The 23,897-nt window shown below is 45.0% G+C and overlaps 1 protein-coding gene across 2 annotated transcripts in view; it reads right to left on the bottom strand.

Annotated features, from left to right (window-relative positions):
• Nucleotides 1-1,793: 1,793 nt before the first annotated feature.
• The window catches only part of NDST1 (N-deacetylase and N-sulfotransferase 1), an 82,462-nt gene continuing 60,358 nt past the window's right edge, over nucleotides 1,794-23,897 (bottom strand). Inside the window, exons 4-15 of one of the 2 annotated variants that reach the window (XM_035105669.3) lie at nucleotides 23,693-23,780; nucleotides 23,206-23,360; nucleotides 20,715-20,900; nucleotides 20,324-20,452; nucleotides 17,704-17,886; nucleotides 16,975-17,071; nucleotides 15,688-15,811; nucleotides 13,491-13,665; nucleotides 12,214-12,384; nucleotides 9,820-9,929; nucleotides 8,030-8,132; nucleotides 1,794-6,592 (exon numbers count right to left, since the gene is read on the bottom strand). In XM_035105669.3, coding sequence (XP_034961560.1) covers nucleotides 6,473-6,592; nucleotides 8,030-8,132; nucleotides 9,820-9,929; nucleotides 12,214-12,384; nucleotides 13,491-13,665; nucleotides 15,688-15,811; nucleotides 16,975-17,071; nucleotides 17,704-17,886; nucleotides 20,324-20,452; nucleotides 20,715-20,900; nucleotides 23,206-23,360; nucleotides 23,693-23,780 — 1,641 coding nt within the window. In that variant the 3' untranslated portion in view covers nucleotides 1,794-6,472. The remainder of the gene's footprint in view (nucleotides 6,593-8,029; nucleotides 8,133-9,819; nucleotides 9,930-12,213; nucleotides 12,385-13,490; nucleotides 13,666-15,687; nucleotides 15,812-16,974; nucleotides 17,072-17,703; nucleotides 17,887-20,323; nucleotides 20,453-20,714; nucleotides 20,901-23,205; nucleotides 23,361-23,692; nucleotides 23,781-23,897) is intronic. The other variant, XM_035105670.3, reaches the window with a different exon arrangement.

Here is a 23,897-nt window from a genome sequence, read left to right as displayed (position 1 = left end):
TTGAAATTCACATCCATTGCTCCGCCCACCTCTGCCACTGGCCCCACCCACCACCAGCAGCAGTATGCGGCCCTTGGAAGGTTGCCCACAAGAGGACATGGCCCTTTGGCTTACAACTTCCCCACCCCTTGCAACAGGGTGCCTTCAATTCCTCTGCATCTGTAGATGTTTCAGTGCTGGATCAGGTAACACGGATCAGGTAACAATATCCTTACTTCCGCCACCTCTTGTTAGCAGAACTATGCCACAGGGGCAGTTCTGCACAATGGGAATTGCATGATGCTTATGTGCGTTCATGAAGGTTTCCCCACAAGATGGCAGCATCGGCTCAGAACTAAATGCAGCCAAAGTACAGTGGTACCTTGGAAGTCCATTCCAAAACCAAAAGTGAAGAAGTGTGCATGCACACGAAAGCTCATACCAAAATATAAACTTAGTTGGTCTTTAAGGTGCTACTGAAGGAGTTTTTTTATTTTCCAAAACCAAGGCGCACTTTCCCATAGGAAGTAATGCAAAATGGATTAATCCGTTCGACTTTTGAAAAAACAACCCCTAAAACAGCAATTTAACATGAATTTTACTATCTAATGAGACCATTGATCCATAAAATTAAAGCAATAAACAATGTACTGCAGTCACACAGTCAATCAATCAGTAGCTGAACTGGGTTAAACAGAGTCACAAAAAAGCCGCAGAAACGAAAACACAAAATGAATAGCAAAAAGAGACAGACCTGAGTGTAACACTCAAAACGGAACACATTCGGCTTTTGAAAAAAGTTCACAAACCGGAACACTTACTTCTGGGTTTGCAGTGTTTGGGTTCCAAGTTGTCTGAGTACCGAGGTGTTTGAGAACCAAGGTACCACTGTACAAGAAAGCTGCACCTTCACAACCAGTCATATGAATTGCTGGTTGAAATACAACTGTGTGAAATGTAAGAGTGAGGGAGCATATGTGCAGTGATGCCTCTTGTTGTGGAAACTTCCACTACACGCTTTATTTTACCTGCCACCTGGATCCCAGTTTCAAAGCTGATACTGCCACCTTCTGGCAGAATGCATCCAGATGATTCGCTTTTTTAAAAAAAAAAAAACACCTTCATAATCCATTGCAAGGTAATCCAGAGATCACATGCTGAAAACCTTGATCAGTGTTCAAATTCTCAGCTGAAAACTAAAGATTAAAGGGTTGGAATGAAACTTTTAAAAAAGTGATTTTAAACCTCTGATCCATTTATTTGGCTATTTCATTGATGGTAATTATTTAACTGTTGTTTATTATGTCATTATGTCAAGACTGGTTTTAGCAGTTTCCTCTACAGCAGCCTTTCCCAAGCTAGTGCCTTCCAAATGTTTTGGACTACAACTCCCATTATTCAGAGCCAGCATGGACAATTGTTAGGGATGATGGTTCTTGTAGTCCATAATATCTGGAAGGTGCCAGGTTGGGGAAAGCTGCGGTACTGGGTTGAATTATCTCTCTGATTTGCAGTATGCTGTGTAGCCTGCACATCACTGAAAAGGATGTGATGGTATTTTAGAATGCCTCTATGGTAATACTTTCTGCAGTTTTGCAGTGCCATTAGCCGGGACTTTGCTCAAGTTCCTGTTTGTGAACACAGAAAGTTACTTGCAGAACTGAAGCTGTGAGTCCTAGTCCTTGGTTGTTGTTGTTGTTTTTTTAAAAAAAACAACCATTGGTTTGCTGAGTCTTTAAAAAATAAAGTTATGTTCCCCATTTCACAAAAGCAGAGAGAGGAGACAGACACGAAGAGACCCCACACAAATGATCTAAAAACAGACAACCCCATTTTATTAGCAGTTAGTTCAACAGGACCTTACATTAGTGACACAGTTTTCTGAACCCAAAATGAGTTCAAGTACAGATTAAAAATAAGGGAGAAAGACTCTTAAATGTATTCCCTCCCCTTTCCTCCCTTCCCACCAAGAAAATACCCCCTTCTCATGGGAAGCCATACAGAATCTCATGCAAACATAAAAAAACAGGATCTTCAGAGCGCTCGTCCTTTTATAAAGAACAAACCAAACAAACCCAGTAACAAAACAATTGTCCTCTTTAAAAACCCAGATATTGACAAGATGCTTGACATTTGCTCAGCTTTATGAATGTTGCTGACCAGTGGAAAGGCAGATTTCTCACTGTATAGGCTAAACCTGACACAACGGCTACCTTCAGGAGCTAAATTCATAGAATCATAGAGTTGGAAGAGACCACAAGGGCCATCCAGTCCAACCCCCTGCCAAGCAGGAAACACCATCAAAGCATTCTTGACATATGCCTGTCAAGCCTCTGCTTAAAGACCTCCAAAGAAGGAGACTCCTTGGTAGCAAATTCCACTGCCGAATTCAAAATGCATTTGTAAAAAAACAAAAGCAAAACTTCTGCATCATTTTGCTGCTTTTTGTGTGCACAGTGCTCACAAAATTTGCAATGGGGACAAACTTTTGGGCTGCAGCTACCACTGCCTCTGCAGATTACCCGTTAAAGCAATTTCCTGAAGATCTAGTGAGGGTCACCATATGAATCCTTCATACAGATAAATGAGGCCATGATTTTCATGTTACTTAGCATCTAAGTCTGTGGCTTGACCTCTCTGGACGTTAGAGAGACGGGCATGGGTCAAGAACCGGACAGGAGACTCCACAGCCTCTTGGGCTTCAGCTGTAAGGAATATTCCACCTATAAAGGGAAGGGTACTGTTTTGCAGGAACTTTTACACTAAAACAGGTTTGCTTGCTTTTGCCTTTAACATGATTGATTTTAAACAAGGCTGTAAAGCATCAAAGCTAAAGCAAAGTCAATACACTATGTGGAAACTAAGAGAGAAAGAAAAGCCCAGGATGCTATCTTGTCATAAAGCAAGTCTCCTAGAGCAGGGGTGAGCAAAAGGAGATCAGGATGCAAGGGCAGATCTCTGGGCAACTTGCAGTGAGGGTTTCCAACTTCTAACATAGTAATAGTAACAACTTCTCTCTCTCTCTCTCTCTCTCTCTCTCCTGAAAAGGCTGAGAGATCAAGTTATGGTAATGAAAAACTCCTGGGCTGAGCACGTACTCACCCCTTTTAACCACTGAACCACTTTGCAAATGTCCAGTGCATGTTGTGGAAAAACCAACCAAGTAGAGTTGTACCTTGGTTTTCGAACAGCTTAGTCCATGAACAACTTGGAACTTGAATGCCGCAAACCCGGAAGTAGGTGTTCTGGTTTGCAAGCTTTGCCTCGGAAGCCGAACATCCGGTGTGGCTTCTGATTGGCTGTAGGATGCTCCTGGAACCAATCGGAAGCCGCACCTTGGTCTCTGAACGTTTTGGAAGTCGAACGGACTTCTGGAACGCATTCTGTTTGAACACCAAGGTACGACCGTAGATCTCAGCAACTGCCCACCCCTGTCCACTGCCACATTTTTGCAGCCAAGCCTTCCTTGCTTCTGCTGCTTTATAGATTTGTCCTTTCTCAATCTGAGTAGCAATTAAATTTGTACAGGGTAGCAGTTTCTGGCCCTGTGCCTTAGGCTGCAAACACTGGGAAAGGCTAAAACAGCATTCTGTGTGTCTTGTCACTTTCATTCACTCCGACATCTGCCCAACATTAACTCACCAGGGCCGTGAATTGCAGCAACAGCAGCTGCCCTACATGCAGATTACTTTACTCGTTTGGTTGTTAAAAAGTACCGTTCCCGTGACAGGCCTACTTCCCCAGTTCAACTGCACTCCTAAGCTTATTTATGGCTTCTTACCTGTAGTGCACAAAGCACACCACCACCAGATTAAATTGAGCAGGAAAGGTGGCCCTGAGCTTCAGGTTTTAAGACTGCTACCAGTAGTGGCCAAAGTGGGGGACAACGCTTATAAAGGTTACTTGTCCAAATACTAACTCCTGTTGCCAGATCTATTGCTAACATGAAGGCTCCCCTTTTAAACTACAAAGTGCCCAATAGCTAGAAATCCACAGATTAAGGGGAGGTGGGGTGTTTTTTTTTTTTGGTCAAATTCCAGGTTTCAAAACCCTTCAACATAGGACACATGCAGGTGACACAGGGCTAGACTAGACAGGACTATAGCATATGCTATTTTAATGCAGGTCTGCTCCTACCATGCAAGAAATGGTTGAGGAAGAGGGGCGTGAGCATTTTGAAAGAGCACAGCGCCCTTCCCCAGCCACGGTTCACTTCCTTTCAGTCCCTCTCACCAAAAGCACTTTTCTCCCAGGTGAGCACACTTTTGATATTGGAGCTCAGCTGAGGAGACAAAAACCTGCGGCAGGCGGGGTTCTGCACTCCTTGTTCATTTGCCCCTTTTGCAAGAACTCTCTCATCCTCTCCCTTTTTTCTATGTGACCGGGGCTGATCAGTATTTAGAACGCAGAGGTGTCTTGCTTTGGCTCCATCGCTAGTGGCATAACCTGGCAGAGGTCGCAACCTTCACGTGGCACAACCCATATTGCTACAAACAGAAAGTGCTCTCTTGCTTATATCCTTGCTTACATGGCTTCACAGAAGAAGGAGCTTCCTTGAACAGGGAGGTGGGGGAGAGAAACAGGCAGATCCAAGAGGGCCACTTCTGAAAGTATGACGCTCTGCCTTCGTACTCACTACTCTGCGCTTCCTATTTGAAAGTGGGGTAGGTGTTCCTGGGAAGGAAGGGTCTCTTCAATGTCAGCGTAGTTTGGGTCCATTGTCGAAAGCTCTGTAGTGTAGAAGGCCACATGAGAAACGATTTAATCAGGAAGAAGAAGAGGCATCATCTCAACATGAGTAACCCTCCACTGTCACCATCTCAAAGTCCATTTTTTCTTCTCAAGCAGTTGCATATTCCTTACTGGTTACAGTCGTTTAAATAAAGACACTGAGTAAAAAGGTAGAGCTGAAAGGCATCTGCTGTTTCTCGACTCATCCGCTAGATGGGGCTCAGGCACAGTGTCAGGGGGAAGAATAGGCCCTGTGTGACTGGGAGTCACTAGGTGGGCCATGTGCAGGATGGAGAAGCACCTGGCTGGGGAAACCAGGAAGCTGAGGGAAATGATGCCATTAATGTCTCCAACCTCCACAGCAACCTTCCCCACCCCAGTACACTCCAAACTCCTGTTGGGACTCCCATCAACCCTGGCCACTGAGCTGGGGCAGTAACAGAAAACATGGACATCAGGCTGTTCAGCCAAATCCATGGCCTTTCTCTGCAGCGACAAAAGGGACAAAATTAATAATAATAATAATAATAATAATAATAATAATAATAAAGAGCCTAATCTGGAATGCAAACTCCGGCATCCATAGTTCTGGCTGGGAAAGGAAAGTTACTAAAATACTGTTTTATCTTAGTGCTCAAGTGGTTCAATGTTCTTAAGTAATCTTTTTTGGCAGCTGCCAGTCAAAGGCTGTCGCGTACACCCCAGGGCTCCTTTTCATGATCTGGGGGGGGGGGGGGGTAATGTGCGCAAAGAGCAGCTAGGATACTGAATGGTGACAGTCTTTTAACCACAGGAACCACCACTCACACAAAAACTTTGTGGCTGCAGGCAGGGGTGCAGGATGAGGGCGTGTTAAGATAACCCTCTGGAGTGATTTCGCTTGGTCAGGTGTGTGCATCTTCCCCATCCTTATCCCCCTCTCATCCCCTGCGTACACCCTTCTCAAAAATCCCCAAATGAGAAGACTGGAGGAGAGGGGTGGTTAGGAAATCCATCTTGTGTAACCTAAGTATTGCCAGCACCATAGTCTTTTTCAAAGTCACTGTGTGTATATATAAAAAACACCTCTTTCAGCTAAGAACTCTACTGAGTAACACCATCCCAGTCCGGTCTGGGCTTTATCCCAAATTGCATAAAGTAAGTCCATGCTTGTAGCAGGGGCACTCCCCAATCCAGCTCCAAGGTCATACTGCCCTCGCGGTCCCTTCTCCAAACTTCCATGGGGGCGCAAGCTGTTACTAAGCAAAGCCCCCTGCCTGCCGGCCAGTCCTTCGTTTCCTCCTTCTCTGTCATCTGTCGAGAAGGAGCTGGCTTGCTGTAATACTATTTCAGGTGATGGGACTCAGGTGCGGAGAAAGAGCAGATCCTTGAGCCGATCCGCTTCGCCAGGAAGTGGCATTACAGACTACAGGGGGCAACCTCAACACTAGCGGTAAAGCACAGCACTCCTGGGGAAGATGGAAGAGGTCGCTGTAGAACTGGCTTCGGCCAAGGTGTGTAGCGAAGTTATTCAACTCAGGTGGTTGGCCTCAGGCGGTTGTCTTCTTCCAAGCTACAGCATTTAACTGAATGGGCCTGCTATTTCCCCCCGCTGCCCCATTTCCCCCAGATGATCTTGAATGGATATTGCTCAAAATGCTTCTTCCCTGGTTGTGTATGTCATCCCACACCATCATCACATCCTTTTGGCTCGGCGTACAGGTTCCGAGATCCTCCGCACGGACTCATTCTACTATTGCTCAATACAGGAGATAAGAAGTGGCTATCTTGTGTTCTGGAGTTCCTCCCTCAGCCACGTCGGCAGAGTCTGGCCCATTTTGTACAGTAGCTTGGATAGCTCTATGTTGTGGTCCCTGTAATAGTCCCTCAGGAACGCTCTCGACTGCAAGAGGACAAAAGCAAAGAATAATGACTAAGGTGCCACTGCGCAAAAACAGTGTTAATACGCGGTGGACATGTGCTGCATCAGAAGGGACAGCTGAGAAGCAGCCTGCTCACACAGGCCTGCTCAGGTGGTGCCCATCAAATATAGACACCCCCTTGAAAGAGGGGTGCGGTTTCTGTGCTTGACTGGGCCACACAACAGAAGCTGTCTCTCTACTGCCAGCCTACGGCAGTGCCTTCTTCTCCCTTGGATTCATGGAGGCTGAACTAAAACTCGCAGCAGAAAGGTGCCAATGGATTGGGGGTGCTAGGAACTGCAGTTCGACCCAGGAGGGAGGATATGCCAGGGGGAAGACAGGATCAATGCACTGCAATCATCTTCTGGGGCTTTCAAAGCAGTGGTGGGGAAGAAGGGAGAAACCACAGGCAAGTCCAGCCCCATTCAAGGCAAATACCACTGGCGGAGTTGCTACCCTTGCCCCTAAAGAAAGCTTCTGGGACCAGGGAGATGGGGGATATTTAAGGCAGCAGCAGGGGGGGTGGTTCACTCAGGGAGAGCCATACTTTCCCACTCCTATTCTGTGGGGCTGTCTGCCTTTCTAAGCACCCCCCCACCCCACCGGCCAGACACTCATCCAGGCACAAATCACACAGAGACCAGCTTAAACAAAATGGTGGCCCCGTGTGTTTGCAGACCATGCCCTGGGACACAGGGGTACCACACCTGTTCACAGAACAGGTGCCGTTAATCTTTACAGTTCCCTGTAAGATGGTTTACATGTTTACATTTTAAAGGTTAGACCAGGCATCCCCAAACTTTGGCCCTCCAGATGTTTTGGACTACAATTCCCATCTTCCCTGACCACTGGTCCTGTTAGCTAGGGATCATGGGAATTGTAGGCCAAAACATCTGGAGGGCCGCAGTTTGGGGATGCCTGGGTTAGACCTTTAACAAAAAGTTGTGCAAAGGGCCCCCTGAAATAACAGTTAAATCCCATGGAGCAAACTGCACTGCTGATAGATAAGAGGACGCAGAAGGGTGGCAGAAGGGTGGTCGACCCAGCTCCTCCCAGCAAGCATGCTAACTTCCCCATGGTGAGATCCCACACTTCTGCAGTGAAGGCCTGGGTGTGGGGGAACCACTTTGGCACAGGGCTGATCACGTAGGTATTTCCAGTGTGCCTGGGAAATCCATGGGCAAATCCGTCTCTCTTTATCCAACGATGATCAGCACCAATGCTGAGAAGCACCAACGCAACTGGCCCTGCCCACATTTCCCATATTTAGATGCTCACTATAGTGGCATATAGGTTTTCACACTGCTAGTGGCAAGTGTGGGTGGGGCCTGCATGCTGTGTAGAACTCTGAAGATCAGCAGTTGCACCATCAAGATGCCCGCAGGTCCAGAATCCTTGAGAGGATTTCAAATACTTACATCTAAATCCATCTCCGGATATTTCCTTCCTTTGCTTTTCCCCAAGCACTTGGTTTTCCCTCCTTCCAGTAGTTGGCACCAGAATCCTTTTTTAGGATCAAACCTGCAAAGGCAAAACCACAAAGACTGAACGACGTTACCCAAACTGCCCTCAGCTTCTTGCATTGCAGGTTGAATTTATTTAGCCATTTTTACAAGTGCACAAGTCTAGTTATCACTTATTTTAACATATGGAAACAATATCTTCCAAGTCCAATACAAGCCCCATTTTGCAAGGCAATGATTATGTGAAATTATCCCATTATCACTTTTGACATAGTAGTAGTTCTGACTTGAGAAAACCTCCAAGGAGGCCTTAGTAGACAAAGCAAATATTGATGATACAGTATCAGGGTTTTTTGGTTTTTTAAGCATTGGTGCAGGAGTTGTGGTTCTGCTTAAATTGCCTCTTTTCTTTAATTTAGATAATTCCAATTCCCTAAACTGAAAAACACGCTAGAAGCAGTTGTTATTTTTTACATTATTTTTCTAAAGCATTTGGTGCCACTTGTGCTTATAAGTTTTGCCTATTTTTCTTTTCATACCAGCTATTATTTCAAATGACAATGCTATATATATATTGGGCAATGCAATGTTATAACGGTTGTGAAGGTGGATGAAGACTGCAGCAGAAAGGAATCTACCGGTTTGTCGTGACTACTTCATGCCATCGGAACAGAGCCCTACTGTGAAGATTGTGTGTTGGTTAGCGTGCAATGATCTACACACATAAAACAAATTCACGCACAGGCATCTTCCAGAAACCCAACCAAAACCCCCAAAGTCCCATGACAATCGGCAAATGGTAACGGGGGCAGGGTCATGAAATCTGGAAGCCCCTAGTCATGAGCCAGCACATGGGCAGTAGATACAGATTCAGTCGTTCTGACTCAAGGATCCTTTTTAGGATCCACTCTGCTCACCCCGAAAAGGGGAAGGGGTTAGAAAAGGTGCCCTAAACATAGTCTGCCTCCCTTTTTTCCCTGACTGGATTACTGCGCCCACTCGGGTCACCACCTAGTGGTCGTAAAAACGTGCTAAGAGGAAGGCACGCTTGGCAAATCCACACCGTGATCAACTCCCGCCCGGAAACCAATGTCCCCACCGTGGAAGGACGTGTGGATCCAGAATTGGCCTCCACAGTCACTTACAGACTCATTGTTAAAACCGTGTTTATGGAAGACAATCTTACTCAGCTACGAGTGATCTCCAAGGAGGAAGAAGAAGAAGGTGCAATACAAAATACTGCTGAGCCAGGACCCTTCTCGAAATCCCTTCATCCAATGTGGTTTTCAAGCTACAACTACACACATTTGTGTATTAAGTGCTGGGTCTCAGATTAAGGAAAGAGAAATAAATTAACACAAAGCTCTGTCACAGATCACCAGAAAAATCTGAGCAGCAAAGGAAGATGCTGCATCTTCTGAATGTACTGCAGTGAAGATTCAGGCAGAATACAAACCTTATTGTTACTGAAACAAGCACAGAATTAATTTATTTCTCTCCTATCTGTAGCCACTGTAGGCCCCTGTATTCCTTAGAAAGGCAGGCTTGCAATGTTCCAGAGTCCTCTACACATGTAAAAGGGAATGTGGTCAACAATCCAGTTGTCCTAAAGTGGCCTCTCAAATCAATTCCTCAATAGCCAGGATCTATGCAACAAAGTCTGTGCAAAGAAATCAATCCCAACAGGTAGAAAAGAATATTGAGGGCTCAAACAGGCTCAAGGGGAAGAAATGTGAGGGACTCACGCTAGAGTTTTGTGGTAGTCTATGATGTTTGTCACTCCGAGAAATTTCTGGACTGTTTCCATCACTTTGGCTGGTTCTGTGCGCAGCAGCTTGCCATCCAGAACAAGAATCTGAAAAGAAAAACGAGCCCTATAAATTTGGCTCCTTGAGTTCAACTCTGTTTCAAAGCACAATCAAATCCACTCCCAAGTACAGAGCCTCGAGCACTGGTAAGGGAGGCAAAGTGGAAGACTGGAGTGACCTAGCTTCTTTCTTCGTTGGGAGACTGATGGAAGCTTTGCATGGGTAATATGCAAATGCATGTTATTGATTCTACCCCTTCCCAAGGGCACAGGGCAGGTAACCCAGCCAGATGGGTGAGGTATAAATAATAAATTGTTGTTGTTGTTGTTGTTGTTGTTGTTGTAAGTAGTGGAAAACCACAGTAATCGTAAGTAGCCACACATATTTTGCACATCTTCACACACAAATATTAAAGACTAACACATTTTTGCTCAACCCTGGCTGCTGAATGCCAAAGGGGAAATAATTTAACAGGGAAATTATAAAAGCAATATAAATATAATAGTAGCATAAAATATGCCGGTGTTCCTAGCAGTACCAAGTCGATTTGAAGACCTAGGCCTCACATTCCACAGAGCAAGAGCCAGTTACTCCAATATGTCAATAGGGATGCGATTGTTGGTTTCCAGCACCAAACATTAGGGAGCTTGAGAGGAGAAGTGTTAGGTGGTTAACACTCTAATGCACTCAGAACAGGAAGAGTCGATATCCTGCATTTGGGCCTATGGCCCATTCCTAAATATATTTACACAAAAGCAAACCCATCTGGCCTAAACCCAACACTGATTTCAACAGCCTTAAATCTGCATTGCCTTGGAGTTTGGCAAGGCTTACTTTCAGTGTAAAGAAGCATAAGATTGCTATGAAGAGGGGGAGCATGGAATCACCACTTTTTCTCCCAGCACATGAAGTCTGCACTAGAACCTCTGCCTACATAAAAGCTTTCAAATGCAGACCATAGCACAGGCTTTTCAATATAAGCGTCCCTGTGGCTCATTTGCATGGCTTTTTCTTTGACATGAAATCTTTAATGACTCCAGCATTGCCTTAAGGGGGCCTGGAGGACCTTCCTCACAGTCAAGAGCAGCATACTCATAACTATAAGCATATGCTTATGCACACATATATAAGTTGCCAACAAGATGCAAACTTAAACTAGTCAGTATACAAAATCCCAAGTCTGCTGTTTCTTTTCTTCTTCTTAAGTACTTGGCATACCAAGCCAAATAGGTCTTCTCATTTTATCATCTGCAGAAGGATTTTTGGATGAGTTCTCAACTCATCCCTGTTAAATGGATTTCTTTTTATTGTCCGAGGAAATGCATGGAGGGGATCTGAGGGCAGGAACTCAAATTTCCTACACACCCTCTTACATTTTAATGGAGTAAGTATAATGGGCCAGATCAGCACAGGAAGTGCTGCTGCATAACTTCCATCTTTTGCTCTTTTACAATTAGCAGAGCAACCTGGGTGGGGGCCATGTGATAACTCATTCCTTCCCCTATTATCAGCTGACCTCAGTGGGAAGAAGGACTGGTGCAGGATGGAGCCACATATCTGAGTTCAACTGGCTCCTCATTACAGTTTTTTAACCAGGACAGCATGGAAGTCAACCTATGCCACAGAGCCTGCCAGTAAGTAATCACACAGTTCAAAGTTGGAGTTAACTCTTTATTAGCAAAAACATGATCTCCACAGACTTGGCTGAGTGTCAGAACTAATGAGCACAGCAGCTAATTCCCGATGGTCTTCCTCCAGTCCCTGCCTCCCCACAACCATCTAAGTCCCCTCTTCCCCAGGGCTTTTCCCAAGCATTCGGAGACTGTGTCTGCATGCAGCCTGTCACTGCTCCACCCGTTTCAGCCCTCTTCTGGTTCTGGAAGAGGGGAGCTTGTAGCAGGAGGGGGAGAGAGGAGACACCTGAGACTCTTCACCAGTCTGATTTATCTCTGCCTCTCGGCCTCCCTCCTCCCACTTGCCTGCTTCAGCTTCTGCCCAATTCTTGACTTCTCTCTGCCACAGACTGTCCTAGCTCACTGAGGCCTTCAGCTTCTGACACCTCCTCTTCCCAGTCTTCTCCCTCTGCCCCACTCACTGTTGTCCCACCACCAGTCCCTGGGCTCTGAGCCTTCTTCCCTTGGTGGTTCCACAGCTGGTTTCTCCCACCAAACCCTTGCATCCAAACACTCCACGACAGTCTATGCAGAAGTGGTTTCTGAAACACTCCAGTTTTATAAGTTCTTGTCATGAAAGCCAAGGAGAATCCCTATGTGTTACAGCAACCACAGTCACTATATTTTGATAATATAGAGATTTAAGAGTCTTTCCTACCTGGTTGGCATGGAAATTATTCAACCACCGTTCAATGTGGGTAGCATACCAGCCTGGTACTAGGCAACGATTCTGCAACGTCCGTAGCTTCTGAGAGGCCTCGAGCCCAGCTGTGATCACCTCGTGAAAGGTATACTTCAGGGCAACTGGGTCATCATGTGCTCGCTGATGCTTTTGTTTTGTTGTTTAAGCGGACAGCATTATAGGTATACCAAAAGAAAAAAAAGAAAAAGAAAGCCACAGAGGCTCTAATCAGAACAGCTCATTTCAAATAAGAAATCCTTTAACGGCCCCGTCACACTCAAGAGCCAATGCAAGCAGAGGAATAAGCAGTGCTAGGGTAAGAGAAGACACCATACTCTCCATAAGGGGACCTCTTGCAAGGGGAATCTTTAAGACACAAGAGCATATCTCTGATCCAATATTGCCTGTAGGGTGCAGTAGATGAAGAAGACAAGGAAAACTGAGTACTGGGTGCAGTTACTGTAACTTCTTAATTTTTCTCTGAAATGAGAAGCACTAATCTTCACAATGTTGATGGACACAAGAAAGTTTTACGGTTATTGGGAGGAGAATCTGTGAAGTCTAAGGTCCCTTCCAGGTGATCTGTTTACTGAACATTAATCTCGATTTATTTGTGGGGAGATAAGACGATGTTGCACCAAGCAAGTGTTATCCAGTGCATCTCCCAATCACTTTCCTTATGGCAAAAATGTCAAAGGGATTTTTTTGGGGGGGGAATCGTCGTACAGCAGCTCGAAATCAACTTTATTTGTTCAACCTGGATTTTCTGGTATGTGATGGAATCCAACCCCAAAATATCAAAAGTCCCTACCTAATGTATGAGTTACTCCCAAAAATAAATTTCAGTGATGACTGAAAAAATCTACAAACATAGATAAATTAAAATAACTCTAATAATTCATCTGAACTTCCCATTGAAATCTGCCACTGGTAATTTTATGGTGTTGTTTTAAAATGCTGTTTTGGATGTGGCAACCAGACACACACACTTTAAGAGTGCATCCATAGGCATCTATATGCAGGACAACTAAAAATAATATATATATGCACGAGTTTCATATATATATTTAAAAAAACCTATGTCAACAATCTATATCAATGCAAAACACTGTTCTGTCCTGAACAGGATATGGCAGATATTTTTCCTGTCAGTTAGAAATTTATGTACAACTTAACTCCAGCCCAACTATTCAATACCCTAGCCGAACTCAAAAATATAGGACAAAGGGTGGGGGGGGGACAGAGCAGCTTACCTGGTACCAAGAGTAGGCCCGATCTGCTGGATTAATGAGGATGGTGATTATTTTAGCCTTCGAAAGCAGTGCAGCTGCCCGCCTGGGTGCTACCTCTGAGTCAAAGTAATTGGCACTCTTCTCAAAGTAGAAGTCAGAAGTGGTGTTGGAAGGGATGGGGAAAAACTCCATATACCTTTAAAAAAAATGTCAGTGGCAGAAAGGGAGAGATAGATGGCATTTGATGAAGGCAGGACAGAAATGGTTTCAGCCAACTGTTCTAAAGGTAAAAGGTAAAGGACCCCTAAATGGTTAAGTCCAGTCAAACACAACTATGGGGTTGCAGCGCTCATCTCGCTTTAGGCTGAGGGAGTTGGTGTTTGTCCACAGACAGCTTTCTGGGTCATGTGGCCAGCATGACTAAACCACTTCTGGCACAAAGGGACACCATGGCAAGTGCTGTTTACCTTCCTACTTCCATGGTACCTATTTATCTACTCGCATTTGCTTTTGAACTGCTAGGTTGGCAGGAGTTGGAGCAGAGCAACAGAAGCTCACCCCGTCGCAGGGATTTGAACCGCCAACCTTCTGATTGGCAAGCCCGACATTGCCAACTGTTCTACAATGACCTTTTTTAAAAAAAATAGAGGAAGTACTAGGACATACCGAAAGGTTCCCTGTTTTCAGAGATATTCCAGACCCAAGACTAAATCTATCAAGCCAAACTAATGCACATGTGGAATCTCATCCATTTTAAAACATCTGGCTCATTACTGTTTATGCGAACAATTGTTGTACAATTAGAGCTGTGCTCTTCTAGATCAAAGGATTATCAGACTGAGATTTAATACATTTATAGAGAAGACCAACACTCAGTCAACTGCAGTTTTAACTACCACAGATTGCCAGGACAGGGTGGGGGTTGTCAATTGTTGACTACTGTCCCAGTCATGCAACAGGCAGCAAAGAAGAGGGATTGCAAGGTGTGTGCGAAACACATTAGACACAGTGTACTTTTCTTTTGTGGTTTCTCACAGCGTAACCCAGCCGAATAAAACATGCTCACAGAGCAGAAATCACTGGTGCTTGCTCTGAGTGTGGAGAGTGCATCAAACATGCACACCCGGTTCTGCATTTCAGGCTTACTTGGATGATCTGCAAACAAAGCAGTGTAGGCAGCCTCCTGAGCTTAGCGTATTGTTGCTGCCACAAAGTAATAATAATTTTAAAAACTGCCTGCTTCTTCCACACATGCTAGGCATCTGTCCTTTCGGAGCCCCGTCAGCTGAGCAGACTGCCAACGTGAGCCTAGTTTCCCTACACTGAGTAAGACCATTGGGACTTTGTTTTTGGGTGGGCAAACAGCAGGTGGTCAGCACCCCAGCAATCCCCCTTAGGAAGCTGCCTTACATCAGCTTACAGTAGAAAGTACTATTTTTGTATGTGGTGACAGCGGCAAGAATGTTATTTGCCCAGGGATGGAAAGAAGAAAGTGCCCCATCGAAAGAAGAAAGGATAATGAAGATGATGGGCTATGCGGAGATGGCAAGGCTGACTGGGAAGATCAGGCACCAAGAGGATTAACAAATTTAATAGAGAATGGCATAACTTTATAGAATATACTAAAGAACACTGTAAAAATCTAAAAACGTTAGCAGGATTGACATAGCACTTGTAGTTTAAAACGACAAAGGATACAAATGAAGTATAATAATTTGGATAAATGCAATTAGATGCAGTTGAAAAAGGATGATAACTTTTGGAAACTGTGGAAGGGATGGGGGGAAGCCTGAGGGTCCAGGGAACCCCATAAAGGTACTGATATGGACTATGGTTTAATGTAAACGTGTGTGTGTGTGTGTGTGTGTGTGTGTGTGTGTATAAACGAATTTGTTTTTTCTTCTTGAAACTTTGAAAATAAAAATTACACACACACACACACCCTCTCCTCAGCCTATTGGTTCATTTAGCTCTGTATTGTCTACACAGACTGGTAGCAGCAGCTCGCCAGAGTTTGGAGCAGGACTCCTTCCCAGCCCTACCTGGATACTGAACCATGGATTGAACCTCAAATCGCCTGCATGCAAATGAGATGCTCCACCACAGAGCTATGGACTCTCCCCAAAAGGCTTCCGCTTCCATATTGCTGGTGTTGCAAGCCACCCTTGTAAGCCAAAATGCAGCTCGCCACCCTCCCAGCACTGCGGCCGAAACCTACCAGTCAATGCCTTTGTGGTAATTATGCCCATTGAAGAACTGAATCTCCTCAAAGGTCTCCGAGCTCGGATAATTACTGCTCAGGTCAGGATGCATCCCCAGGAACAGGTAGAGAGCTGTGGTACCTTTTCATCACAGAAGGGGAAAGAAAACAGAGCTGAAAATTTGTTTCCCCACCAAGCCATCTGCCAGATGTTTGTTCTCCATTCCTTAGGACGCGTGCTGCAAGTTCACCAGGTGCTTTTAAATCCTTTCCACCTCCTATGTCCCAATACACAAATGTTATTTCTCTCACCAGAGAATAGCTAAAGACGAGGCAATGGCAGGCTTGCATGCATGCATCGCTAAGCCATGGCTAATGCAAAACCATTTTTATTTTAAAGAAAACAAAATTCCACTACTTATTGGTGCAATTTGTTTGTGGTTCATAAATCACGGTTAAGCCACTGGGGGTGGGTTCAAGTGATCCAATGAACCATGACTTAATAAACCACAGCTTAGCGCTGCATGTGAACCAGTTCAATATGATGTTAGAAACATAGGAAGCCTCTATTGGAAGACACCGAGGATCAAACCTGGGATCTTCTGTATGTAAAACGGATGCTCTGCCACTGAGCTACAGCCATCCCCTGTCAAGGTATAGTCCTGAGCAAACTTCAGGGCATACGGTGCATTTTTACACCCAAGGAGCCCTTCAAAAATCCTGTGTTGGAAAATCCTAGCTATTGCTGCATACCGAGAGGTTTCGCCTTAGCTATGAGTGGTTGAAAAGGCCCTGGGGGAAAGTACTGGCCTGCAGGAAGGGGAATCTTACATAAGACTTCAGCAAACTTTGGGATTCCTCCAAGCCTTGTAATACCATGTTGGGGGGGGGGGTGCTGCCATGTTAGTGGCAGGTGTGTTCAAAGCACATGGCATAGATCAATGTGCTACAGCAGCAGGAGTCTTCAATCCCCAAACTACATTACGTCTTGGGGAATCTCCCACTGACAGTGGACAGGTAGGGTGCTCTCACCTTTCTCCAGTGAGCAATGTTCCGGACAGGCAAAAGTCAGGCGTTTACATACACACACACACACACACACACACACACACACACACCCTTCAATCCAACAGCCAGGCAAGCAAGAGGCATAATAATGACAGTTCAAGGACACACTCTTGCCAGGGAAAAAGAGCTCTAGGAGGGTGTGGAGCAGAGCTGGGGGGGGGGGAGAATAGTCTGGGCGAGAGTACCAAAGGCAAAAATAGAGATGCTGAGGTTCAGCATCCCTGGGCTAGAGCTCACCTGTCTTCTGAGGACCAATTATTAGCAGCTTGGGGAACCGGTCACAGGTCTTCTCTTTGGACCAAATGTCCTTGTGGCGTTTGTCCTCACAGGGATCCTGAAACATGGGAACGTGTTGGAATCAAACAAGTGGAAAATTGAGGCTTGCACACCACAAATCAAAATAATCCGTTCTTACTGGAGGGGTCCCTCAAAAGCCAGCAATGAGTTGTGTCCATTGCAGCCAGCAGGGAAAAGATGCACTGTCTAGGCCTGCTTCATACTTGGCACGCCAAGGTCACGTCTAAGTATCGTGGATTCGCATCTTACAAGTGGAAGAAAACTTTAACACAGTGCTCTGCTCACCTCTAAAGGCAGCATAAAGATGGGTAAAAGCAAAGCATGAGAAACAGATCATATCACACTTGTGGTTGTCAGATCTGAAACTACCACCTGGGACCAGATTGGTGTGGTGTGCACTGTTTCTAGAGAGAGAAGAATGCAGCAGCAAACAGGCACATCGCTTGAAAATTACTGCATGTGCACAACTGCTATCTATTCCAAAGATGCTTCTATCTATTCCAAAGATGCTTCGTGTTCATAATGGTTGGACCGGCTGTGGATTTAGATAGAGTATCTCTATGCAGTTTTGGTTTCAAAAGAAACAAGGCAAACAAACAGAAAGAACACTGAGCGCGTTTACTTGAATGCCTTTGGCTATGCAGGCCTGGAAAGGCAGCTGACCCATACCTGCCATAGAGGGTCTTTCTCCTCTGAGAATATCTGGAAATACTTCTGTGCCAGCTGCACAGGTGGCAGTGTCTGCAACTTCAAGTTAGTCCAGGAGTTGAGGAAGCGGACCAGGTGTCTAAAAGTGTATAAACCCAGGCGGTCGTTTCCATAATTTGAGAGGTGAGTCATGAAGATACTGATCTTTGGGGCGGGGGGGGGAGGTGGGAGGGAAGAAAGGACAGCACAGGAGACAAGGCAATTAATTGGCGTGGTTAGTCAAAACGATATTGCGCCACCTTGGCTTTCAACCCATGGTTTGTTTTGGAGAGAAACAATGTGGCTGGCATGAGCAGCCAGACCATGGTGTTCACCAGAAGCAGCAATGCGGGTGGGGAGAGATTTTGAACGCAAGTACACAGGAAGAACCTTGCTGGATCAGGCCAAAGGCCCTTCTAGTCCTTCACCCTTTTTTCACAGTGGGCAACCGGATGCCTATGGGAAGCCCACAAGCAAGACCTGTGCGCAACAGCCCTCTCCCCACCTGTGATTCTCAGCAACTGGTATTCAGAAGCATTCACCATTTCAGCAATGTGCACCAGCGCACTGGTACTGCTTGTTCACAATAAACCATAATGTTTTAGGGCTCGTACACACTTCCACTTACGCTGTGCTTAGAAAGCACAGGTCCAAGCAGTTTTCTGCCTTACCCACACTTTCTAGGCACATATCCAAGTGGCTCTCCTCTTGCCCCGGTCCTTTCCAAGGGAAATCCTGCTCTTTAGGGATAGATCGTAACAAATGGCAATCCTAGGGAAACCTGAATAGCTGTTGGCTCTGACAGTGCTAAAGAGCAGGTTTTCCCGGGAAGACAGGAGGAAGTGTGCAAAGTCCTTAGTGTGACATGCAAAGCAGGCCATATTGTGCCACAATGAAAGAGAACAGTGGAAAAATTGTGCACCATTTACGCATGCACAAATTTGAGGACTTGCTTAGCAGGACACTCTGAATTAATTGTTTGGCAACTTAAGTGTCTTCTTTCCTAGTCACTGGTCAACTAACTAGAAAGAAACGTATCTCTGACCCACAGATCAACAGAAACAAATTAATCCACCAAATTTATTCATGGCCCAGATAACTCAGCATATGACCCAGCCTAACCCACAGACGTTCCCCACCAAACATCCATGACAATACAGAAATTAACAAGAAAATAACTAAGCAAATGCAAAGGGAGCAAGGGTCAGTGGGAACAGAAGCAGCCCTAGAAATCTGGAAAGGAAACCAGATTTGAGGCATTTCCCCTCTCTGAAGAAGAGATAACAGCTTTAGTAGACTTCCGGACTACTTCAAAATGTTGGATCACATGCATTTTCTAGAATCATAAAAGGCAAAAAGACATTCATTTCCAACTGCAGGCAAACTCCTAAAGCTATGCAATTTCATCACTTCAAATCTGATGGCCCTGGATTCCTGCATAAAGATATTCTCAAGCAATTTTATACAGCAGAGAAATTATGTGTCTCACATAACTATAGAAATCTCCCAAGCAATCTTCTAAAATCTGGGACACCATGCTTATGTACAAACCTACTTAGCAAGTGAAGCAAGCAACGAATCTCAGCTTTTAAAGAGATGCTAAGGGGCCCAGGATGTGGTTTCCACTTACCAAACAATGCTCCAAACAAATACAAATGCATTTCTCTATCACTATGATTTTGGCTACATAGCTTAAAAATCCAAACTCCCTCAGGAGCTTTTTCTTCTTCTTTTAAATTTTATTCATCATTTTGAATTTTAAAAATTTGCACACTGACATTTTACCAAAATACAAACCGTACACAATAATAATAATTTAATATTTTATCATCAACTTCCCTTCCCCCACTTCCATTTCCCGTTTATCAACCCTTTACCACTGCATATTCTAATAATTCCGTACTCTCTCTTTTTCAGTTTTATTTCAGTAAACTTCATACTGCTGAATTTATTCTAACCCCGCTAACGTAGTTTTTTTTTTGGTGGGGGGTAATATTTTTTATTTGATTTTGCAAGTATAAAATTACAACAATACCAAATACATATCCATATTTAGAGATTACTCCAAATCTCTAGACTTCCCACCTTCCCCTCCATGGGTCCTATTGTCAACCTTTTCAAAGCCTGCTAACATTTTAATCTGTTTTACAGTGATTTTTTAAATATTCTGCATGTCTTTTCCAGTCTTCCTTAAAAGTTCTTTCATCCTGTTCAGGAGCTTCTTTTTAGGCTGCTTTACCACCACCCAAACTCACCCATAACACACTAAGGCAGGCGTCCCCAAACTGCGGCCCTCCAGATGTTTTGGCATACAACTCCCATGATCCCTAGCTAACAGGACCAGTGGTCAGGGATTATGGGGATTGTAGTCCAAAACATCTGGAGGGCTGAAGCTTGGGGATGCCTGCACTAAGGTCTGTGACTCAGGGAGTTACATTTTCCCCTTTTTCTCAGTGATCTTGTTGCTTTCCTTCTATTTGGTGCTTGTGGTTTTAGACTTTATTTCAAAATGCCAAAGGAGGAGGAGGAGGAGGAGGAGGAGGAGGAGGAGGCTCTACACACTGCAATGAGGCCTTCCATTGTTCATCAAAACAGCACTTACAGGGTTAAGTAGCACAGTCAGAAAAAGCTCGCCTCCGTTGATGATCTTATCCAGTTCATTGGACCCACCAGGGTATTCATTATAGAATATGGTATGTGTGAACAAGCCGCATGTTTGCCGTGGGAGAACCTGGAAAGAAGCAGAAATAAAACATATAGCAAGTTACAGGTGTTTTTGAAAAGGAGAAAGAGAATCAGCCCGCTCAAGTGCTCCTTATAAATTCTGAGCAGATGGTGCAATATGTCCTCACCATCCCCTTAGGAAACAAACAAACAGGTTGCCTGCACTTAACTTAGTGGATCCCCCTTGAACAATATGGGGAGTTTGAGCTTATTCACGCACTGGAGAGAGGGTGAAGCAAGAAAGATAAGCAAAGCCCCTTCCTACTTACCATGATTCCATTGTGGATGAAGCCTCGTCTGAAGCGGGCTGGTTTGAGGTGAGGGTACTCTTCCGTGCTGGTGACTCGTATCCCCCACACTTGTTTCCAGGCCTCATACAATTGCACATGGACTGGGTACACCCCTGAATGATGAGGTGCCACTGCATAGCCCATATCAGTGGGGATGCCATGCTCCTAAGAGGAGAGAGGTCATAACTGTATCAGCCGGAGTAACCAGTGGACTTTTAATGAAAGGCTCCCACCGCAAGTGAATGGAATCCAGCCTTTAAGGGCTTTTTTTTAAAAGAAGATTTTATTACCTCCCCTCCCCACTGCAGTCTATATCATCCCAAAGTAGCGGAGATGTCAGCATCCTATTTCAGGGAACTGGGAAAGACGGTTCAGGGTATAAATTCTGTGAGATACAGGAGAGAGTAGTGAATGGGTCCGACAACTGTTAACACCAAGCTCCTACTCAACTTATCACACAGATGATACAGCCAACATGTGTAGCCTTATACCAGCGTTTCTCAATCACTGTTCCGCGGCACACTAGTGTGCCGCGAGACGCTGGCTGGTGTGCCGCGACGTGCGGCGACGAGAAGGGCGATTTGCATTGTCATGTGCCTGGCGGCCAATAAACAACACTGACCCGCCGGAAAGCAATATTTCTTCTCCTCTTTCCCAAAGCTCAGTGCAAACGAGCCTGGCGGCCGCCAATACACATCACTGACCCGCCGGAAAGCAATATTTGGCAAGTGTTTCTTACAGTCATAATTATAATATAGGGCGGCACAGAGTTAAATTTTTTAACTTTTTTAATGGTGGTGTGCCTCGTGATTCTTTTCACGGAACAAGTGTGCCGTGGCCCAAAAAAGGTTGAGAAACACTGCCTTATACTGTAGCAAGTTTTGCCAGCAAGGCTTTTATGTGCTCCAGTGACCCTAGCACAAGACTGGGTGCTCTCCAGCAGATGTAAGAAGGATAACTGAAGAACAAAACCTGGAACATTACATTTCAGCCCTGTTTTACAGGCAACAGGCATTCCGTGTTAAGTCTGCGCAACTCTCCCATGGGGATACGGGGAAGCCTATAGTAGCACATTTTATGAAGTCACAGCTTACACAACACTGGAGAATACAGCCTGCCACCCAAGAGTTATTCAGCACAGCTTTTGTGCTTCTTTGTTTTAAGAAAGATCTTCTGTGAGATTTTATGGCTATGTTTAAGTTTCTCCCCTTTTCTCGAGTTCTTTTCATTTGTTCACATAATCGCAAAAGAGCAACCTGCAAATTCTTTTTTGCGTATGACGCACCAAAGGGCATCTTTGGCAAAACTCCTTAAAAAAAGGATTAATGATTTAATCTTTTAGTTCTCTTCTTCCTTCGAGTGGGCTTGTTCAAGCCAACTCTCTGCTGTGCTGAAAGAGTAACAAAGAGAAGTGAGCTGTGCATCCCACAGACGGCACCATCAAGAACTGGTTGCTTGGCAGCACCCATCTTTTGAAAAGGTCAGATAAAGAACTGTACTGAAAGGTGTTGGATGCTATCTGACACCTGGAACCAAGAGGGCGAATGAATAAATAAAAACTTTTTTGCAACAGGATGAAGAACTGACTTGTAACAAAACTGTGGGATTGGGTGAAATCAATGAATTCCTCAGGCAAAAGAAGTTAGCACATCAACAGGAAAGTTGGGTAGAAAGGAAAACAAGCAAAGTCTATGCCGTTCTTGAAAACTGGTAGCCTGGAGCAAAGCAGGATTACCAGGGACACTATTTGTCCCTGTGCCAGAGAATGGTATGCTCAAGGGTAGAGAGGCTGAGATTCAACACTCAGCATAACCATCGGTTTGCTCTCCTGGACATTTTCGTTTTGAATAGCTATTTGATAACAAAATCCGAAGGTGGATTTTAGGTTTAAGAAAAGAGGCTCGTGGGCACTAGGTGTGAAAGACTAGGATCACAGACAGAGTACATTTCTGTAGGAAGGAAACACAGAAACCAAGATCCCCCTTCCAGAAAGATAGGAAATGGTGGGATTACAGATCAGTGGTTGAACATAAAACAACAAGAGAAGAGAGGAGGAAAGCAGGCCATGCTTTCTTCCTGGAGGTCCAATTCATTATCATGCTACAAAGGGTGCAACAACTCAGACTGACAATACAGTAGGAGAAGCTTGTTCTATAAGGCCCCTGGGGAGACTCGAATGTTGGGATGTTTTTACACACACCACACTCCTTGCATAAATAGTAGATAGGAGCCCAAAAATGGTTGTTCCATTTTCTGCAGCAGCCAATGAGACATTTTAAGAATGCTGTGCTGGTGCAACGCACTGTGGCAATGTCCTAGCAGTGCTAGGTTTTTCAAACTCATCATAGCCCTCCATTCTGAACAATAATCAAATAATCGACTCGTGCCTTCCTTCCGTCTTTTGAGGTACAACCCGCTTTTTGTTTGGCCCCAGCCTTCTGCTTCTGTCCCCAGAAAGTGTCTTACTTACAACAGCAAATTTCTTGTTCATGGTCATTTGGTCAGCCAGCACAGATTGGTTATGGAAGAGGTGAGGCTGCATGTGACTCCACATGTGGGGGAACCACCAAAACTCCTTCACGTACGAGAGCAGCAGGTCATCTCCTTCGTCTTCCGCGTCCGTACCTGACAGACCCAAACCACTAGTGTCATGACTAAAGACCGAAGACATGCAATGGAATACCATTCCTCCCACAGGCTCAAACCAACCATATGCTTTGCCCAGTAGAACATTAAAACACCATTAACCACCCTGCACACAACACACAGACTGATCAAGCCTTGGACCTCCAGGGGCAAAAATAAGAAAGGGAAGGGAAGGGAAGCTTTCCTGGTGAATCTGATCCACAAAGCTATCATCACCTACCAGGCAGATCCTCTAGCCTAGCCCTCAACACAATATGAAAGACCTGAGAGCCCAAATAAGGTAATGCACATACCCCACAAATCCTTCTTACCTGTGTGGAAGAATTTCCCTGAGTAACCCAGATTGAAGGTGAAGTTGGGGATATGGGTGCGCAGTTCATTCTGGGTGTCAAAGAGAGCCTACAGAGTGGGATGAAAAGCAACATTTAAAACCATCGCCTATTTGCTTTAGAAAGCTGGGGGAATAGAAGTCCCAGCTTCTGGAGACATGAGGAAGAGGAAGAGAAGGAGCAGCAG

The sequence above is a fragment of the Zootoca vivipara genome, chromosome 2, assembly GCF_965207765.1.
Source record: "Zootoca vivipara chromosome 2, rZooViv2.hap1.1, whole genome shotgun sequence".
In the NCBI taxonomy this organism is placed as follows: Eukaryota; Metazoa; Chordata; class Lepidosauria; order Squamata; family Lacertidae; genus Zootoca; species Zootoca vivipara.
This window is presented reverse-complemented; position numbering and strand designations above follow the sequence as displayed.